This window comes from Vigna umbellata, chromosome 9 (genome assembly GCF_029865625.1).
Source record: "Vigna umbellata cultivar VRB3 chromosome 9, Vumbellata_1.0, whole genome shotgun sequence".
Taxonomy (NCBI): domain Eukaryota; kingdom Viridiplantae; phylum Streptophyta; class Magnoliopsida; order Fabales; family Fabaceae; genus Vigna; species Vigna umbellata.
This window is the reverse complement of record NC_142173.1, coordinates 25972377-25978201: the sequence shown is the minus strand read 5'-3', so window position 1 is coordinate 25978201 and position 5825 is coordinate 25972377. Positions and strand designations below refer to the sequence as shown.

The 5825-nt window shown below is 34.9% G+C and overlaps 1 protein-coding gene across 3 annotated transcripts; it reads right to left on the bottom strand.

Moving 5' to 3' along the window:
• Positions 1-223: 223 nt before the first annotated feature.
• On the bottom strand, positions 224-5248 carry LOC124832043 (gibberellin 2-beta-dioxygenase 8-like). Of its 3 annotated transcripts, none has more exons than XM_047306160.2 (4): positions 5078-5248; positions 2212-2911; positions 879-1200; positions 224-774 (listed from the first exon to the last, which is right to left on the bottom strand). In XM_047306160.2, the coding sequence occupies exons 2-4, from the start codon at positions 2676-2678 to the stop codon at positions 523-525; spliced, it is 1041 nt and encodes a 346-aa protein (XP_047162116.2). In that variant the 5' UTR covers positions 2679-2911; positions 5078-5248; the 3' UTR covers positions 224-522. The 3 variants fall into 3 exon arrangements, with proteins under 3 accessions (XP_047162116.2, XP_087954085.1, XP_087954086.1); XM_088097959.1 differs by having other exon boundaries at positions 2212-2679; positions 5078-5245; XM_088097960.1 differs by lacking the exon at positions 5078-5248 and adding an exon at positions 4669-5046 and having other exon boundaries at positions 2212-2679.
• Positions 5249-5825: the final 577 nt, after the last annotated feature.

Below are 5825 nucleotides of genomic sequence, written 5' to 3'. Positions count from 1 at the left end.
AGTTATCAAAATATTTAATTAAATTTTAAGTTTTTTAACTTTTTAATTTAATTATTAAAAAATTATTTCTATTATTATATTTTTAATTGACTGTATTATATTTGATTTTATTATTAATTGTTATTTTTCACTATCATTATTTACGTATCCCTCCATTGAAAAAAAAAACACTTTAATCTGTCCACCAACTTTTACATGTAGTATTTCAAAACAAAGATGTTACTAATAATGAAAACACAATGATAATGCAAAATAAATACGTATTTGGTTTATAAACACGTATGATTTTCGGAATTTGAATACATAGAAATTGTAATTGTGGTATATATATCACAGGTAGCAGACATAATGAGACAGCATCAAACATGGAGACTGAAACCAGCTACCATGCTGACACACTCTGCAAAATTTTTATTGCTAACGCAAACCTACATTCATCTCCCTCTCTTCAACCTTCTTCACTCTTATATTCAGTAACGTAACCTACAATATCTTTCATAATCATTCATGATTACGTGCTTCCTATATGTTGGAACTTCCTTCGTGTGTGAGAAATCTGGGCAGGCCTATTTTGGAACCCAGCTTCTGAACATCATCCCGAACTTGTTTTCTATACTCACGAAAGCTGAATTTCCTGTAAATAGACGGCTCTCTGCAACTCTCTATCACGGTGTCGTTTGAAGGGCACAAGAAATACGCCATGGAGAACCTCTCTAGTTTCGGGTTCGTCATAACGCGATGCTCGACGCTCTTGTACACTCCGTTGCTCCATGCCTATACACACACCAGAGGCCAACGTTAACCAAAACCAGTAACGTTCAGTCGAGACCAAACAATATCAAAACTGTACGAGAATAATTAAAGAAAAAAAAACATACCTGGAACAAGTCGCCGATGTTGATTATAAGAGCATCGGGGTTTGGTTTAACTGCGATCCATTTTCTGTCTTTGACCAACTGCAAACCCCCAACCTGATCCTGATGTAGTATGGTGAGAAAGTCACTATCGGTGTGTGGCATCAGACCGTGAATCCCAAAAGCTGTAGGGCACGGGGGATATCGATTCAGTCGAAGATAGCATGTGTTGGGCAAACAATTCTCCTTAAAGAAACTTGACCTGTGACCCATTTTCTCCGCCAGTATGTCGGCTAATGTTTGTGCAAGCCTCGAAACTGTTGTAGCAAACTGTTCAATTGTCCAACTGCATCCAAATCAATTCATTAATCAGGCTTAATTCATTTATTACACTCTGAATCTTAAAAGTTATAACAATATATCTTATATAGTATTGTTTTAATTCCACTTTTTCTTTGTTTGTGGGGTCAAGAATTTAGGTGAATGCTGTCGTCAGTCTTTCACGACTGTAGAGTTTTCTGCTGCAGCTGATTGGCAACATTCACGTGAGACACTGCGGAATGTGTTGGTCAGGGAACCATAAAAGTAGCAGCCATGTGCACATATACCAAAATTGTGTGAACAAGTTCGCGGCAAGGAAGAAAGCAATGTCTGGGTCATGTGGATTTACATTGTAGATAATTATAAAAAATGCATGGAACAGATTAAGAACAGTAATAAAGCAAGTCAACACATTACAGAACTGGACAGCTTTAAGGGTGCCCTATGTGATGGCGGTGGCGGAAGAAGTTGACAAAACAGAAATTCGACCTTTGTAAAATCTAGGCTTTGCTTTGCTTTGCTCAGTGAAACGCTAATAGAAGATCTTCTGCTCTCTTTGAGAATGACACTTTAACACAGGTTTGAAAGAGGCCAAATGAAAATATCAGCTTTTGTTTATGAAAAATCTCAAAAGAGAACAAGCTATATAGGTCTTGATATGTGCAAACTTCATTCACACCAAATAAATTCTCACTGCTGTTCATACAACATGCAATTCAGGTTTTACAAGAAAAAATTAAATAATAAAATTTGGATCTGTCGTAAGTTAAGCATATTAAACAACATGTGTAGTCACAATCCTAAAAAATTTCATTGATTCACTTTATTTGAAAACAGATTGTTGTTCTCCCATAAAAGAATTCACATAACCCGATTAACTGCATACTGTACATTACTATGAATTAAACATGTATAGAATAGAACAGCTTCTGCAAAAAGTGAAATTTACATATTTGGATTGATATTAGGTATAAGGACGGTAAGATTAATGAATGAATGGGTTATAGAAGTGAGTATAGTGAGTGAAGAGACGTACCTGAGAGAGTTTGATCCAGATGATCCTAGTATATCGGTAAGAGGAATATGAAACGCTTCCGACCAAGATAACTGTCTAATGCATGTGGCAGTGGGGGCTCCCCAACGGTAACTTCCGGCGGAGAAGTTCAAGAACTTGTCTTCTTTGGTCTTCTTTTCAAAGGGTTGCCTGAAGACTTTCTCTTGCTCACATCTCAACCTGCTGAAAATATGACTGGAAATACCATGGTTCACCACCTGGAAGAAACCCCACTCTTTTGAAGCCCTAGCAATGTGGGACTTGCACTCTTCTCTCACAGTCTCGTCACTGTCCTCCAAGCGGCTGAGATCGATGACCGGAAGCTCGCATTCCTCGGCAGCCACCAGGAGATCGCTATCAAACCCATTATTCTCTTGAATGGTGTTTCGGGTCTTGTCATATAGGATCTTGTATGCTTCATGAAAGGGTGGGTCCGAAACGGAATCCATTCTGATAGAAAAGGTGAGAAGGGGATGTCAAAAGAAAAAGTAAACGAGTGGAGGGTTTCTCTGATGAACACCACAAACGGATAAAGACAGGTGATTTTTGGTTGCTTTCTACTTTTCTGTTTATTTCGCCTTCGATCAAAACGCTTTACACTTTGGAGACAAAGCAAAGCTTCATGTCTTTTTCTTCAGACAGATCCATTCATTTACTTTATTCTTATATCTTCTCTTTCACACTGCCAAATTCAAACTCAATACATATCAAAAATTCTAACCCACGGATATAATCGTATTTAGGATCATCGATTAATTTGTTCTAACCCTGACGGACCTCTTCAAGTCTATTCCAATTTACTTTATCTTCTCACTAACTTCTTTAAATTCATAAATGAAGCAACCATTATACCCATTGCAGGATTGTGTTTGTTTCCTCATTAATAAATGTAATACACTTTCATATAAATATATTTTTATATATATTAGTATAACCCTTGTAATAACTATTGGGTTTACATATTCTTTTAACATCTCCTATTTTATGCACAATTTTTCTTCTTCTTTTATTGCTTTTACACATCTTTTTCATGCATTCATACTCTTTCAATCATTAATGAATATGTTTCTCTGTCTCTCTTTCTTCAGACTAAAAAAATTCTTTATTTAAAAAAGAAATACCTAGGAATATATTCAATTCAAATGAGCATATGCTCAATTAAGTGGTGATGCCGGTACAGTACAAGATTCCTTGCATTTAAAAAGTAATTGCAAGGTTCTACCGTCATCATCCAAGGATCTTAATTACATTCTTTAGTTAGATTTTATTTTATTATTCAATATAAATGATTTATTTTTATAACTAAGATTTCATCCTAGAATCTACCCTCTCCTTTGGAAGGCCACGGAGACCCACTTTTAGCGCGTAGAATCCGTATATATATATATATATATATATATATATATATATATATATATATATATATATATATATAGTGGGGTTGGTTTTACAACCAAGGCTCTCACTTTCAAAAAATATCTGTAGGTTTTCAAAAGGAAAAAAAAAATCTCTTTTAATAATTTCTTTTTGACAAATTTTTTATGACAACGTACGTGATAACTATGATTGATCCGTTTTAAGTATAAAGATCAATAAAATAGTAACAGATACTCTGTTGTTAAAAAATTATTAAAATATAATGAAACTTGACAAAATTAAGTAGACATTATATTTTCCCGAAAAAATTGAAGAAATAAAAACCCTTTTAACAGCCATTTTTTCTGATTTGCATGGTCCAATTTCCAAAAGAGGCAACTACAACGAAACAGACTAATATTTAATGTGTGGTGGCTTGAAAATAGCAAAATTTGAGACAGGTGTATTTTGTATCTAAGCTAGGAATAAAAGATTTGCGTCTCCATGGAAGCGTTAAAAAGAAACTTGGACAAGGCACGGTAACATCAAACCTCTCTCTTTGTGTTTATAATCAATGGATTCGGATTTTTCCATAACATGTTAAATTATTGGCTAAGTGGAAATGTCTGTTTTTATCAAATATATATTATCGCTCACTCCGCTTGGGTTTGTTTATATATATATATATATATAAACCAGATAACCCATGGTAGCAGTAATGGACCACTCTTCATCCATGCCCAAAATATATAATTCCTTGTAAGAACAAGACAACGATAATGATGAAAAGTGTTAATCGGTCAAAAAGAACATAACTTTTTGCAGATGAAGTAAGAAAACTTTGTTCTTTTTTTCACACACCGTATCTACGAATACACACATCAGATACGATTACTAATTACGTCTTACTTCTAAGTTAGTCAATTGACAGATTCACGTGGTCCCGTCTAAGTAGATTTATCGGTCAGACTTAGGTAGTCAAGAATTGTTGCTCCATCCGTTGACTTTCGACTTTAAAAGTTTTATCAATTGTAGGTCAGGTTGAAGATTTTAATCAAAATAATATCAAACTAAATTAGATACCTGGTTTAGGATTTATAATTAGAAGCTATATATCAGCTGAGACCTAAATCTGTTTACTTTATCATGTTTTTGCTAACATTGCAAGTTCCATGAGATGTGCCGGACTGCTGCATTAATGTCAGAGGTTCTGCAGACAAGTTCTAAGGAGCATGTGATACCCAAGTACACCCTACGATGAATTGTGACGAAAAGCTGGTAGAAAATAAATGTTTTTACATGCATGACGACGTCTAGAGTTTCAGATATGTCATACAAATAATTAAATAAATTGACACTAACATGCTGAGCGAGAATTTGAACACGTGAATGACAGAAACATGTTATATAAATACTTTGTTCTGCAGTGTGACATAGTAATTAGAAAAGAAAGTTGAAGTAGAAAAAAGATGAAGAAGGAGGGGTTACTTACAGAAGAAGAATAGTACGTATGAGTAAATAAAGCTCCGTTTGAGTGTGTGAGGAAGAATGTGGTATGAGAATTGGTGGAGAAGGTGATAATTTATAGGCAACAAGTGTATCAATTATTGTGAAGATTAATGTGACGGAAACTTAGATGATTGAAAGCCTATGCTGAAGAGAAGACCACGCGGCTCGTGGCTCCATCAGAGAAAATATATCTATTGTCTGCCTCTCTTTTATTTTTTCTCCTTTTCCATTTATGTATAACTATAGAACATGCGAACTTACTTCATTTGAAGAGTACACAAAAGTAAAGAAACATTCAAGAATTGAAAGGATCCTATGGGTCACAAGTCGGTCGACCTGCATCTTCTCCTGCCCCACCAGTTTTCCGTTTCTTTATTAATTTGTAAAAAGAATAATAATATTATAACACAATTTTATATTTGTTTTCCGGAATTAGTAGGATCGAGAGACTAATCTTTTCTTACGTGTTTTCCTTGCTTTCGAACGTCTGGATCGAGTGCTCCGCTTGCTTGGATTCTAGATGTCATTCGGTTGCATTTTGGATGCCGTTCGGTTATACTTTGGATATCCTTCGGTTGTACTTTGGATGGGAGGAGGTATTTGCAAAAGGTACTCCGACATTCAAGTTAGGAGCAGTTTTATAAATTGTTTATCACAATTTAATATTTAAGTCCTGATTGGATGTAAATAGACCCTAATGAAGTCTCAGTTGGACGACCATGAGTGGACAG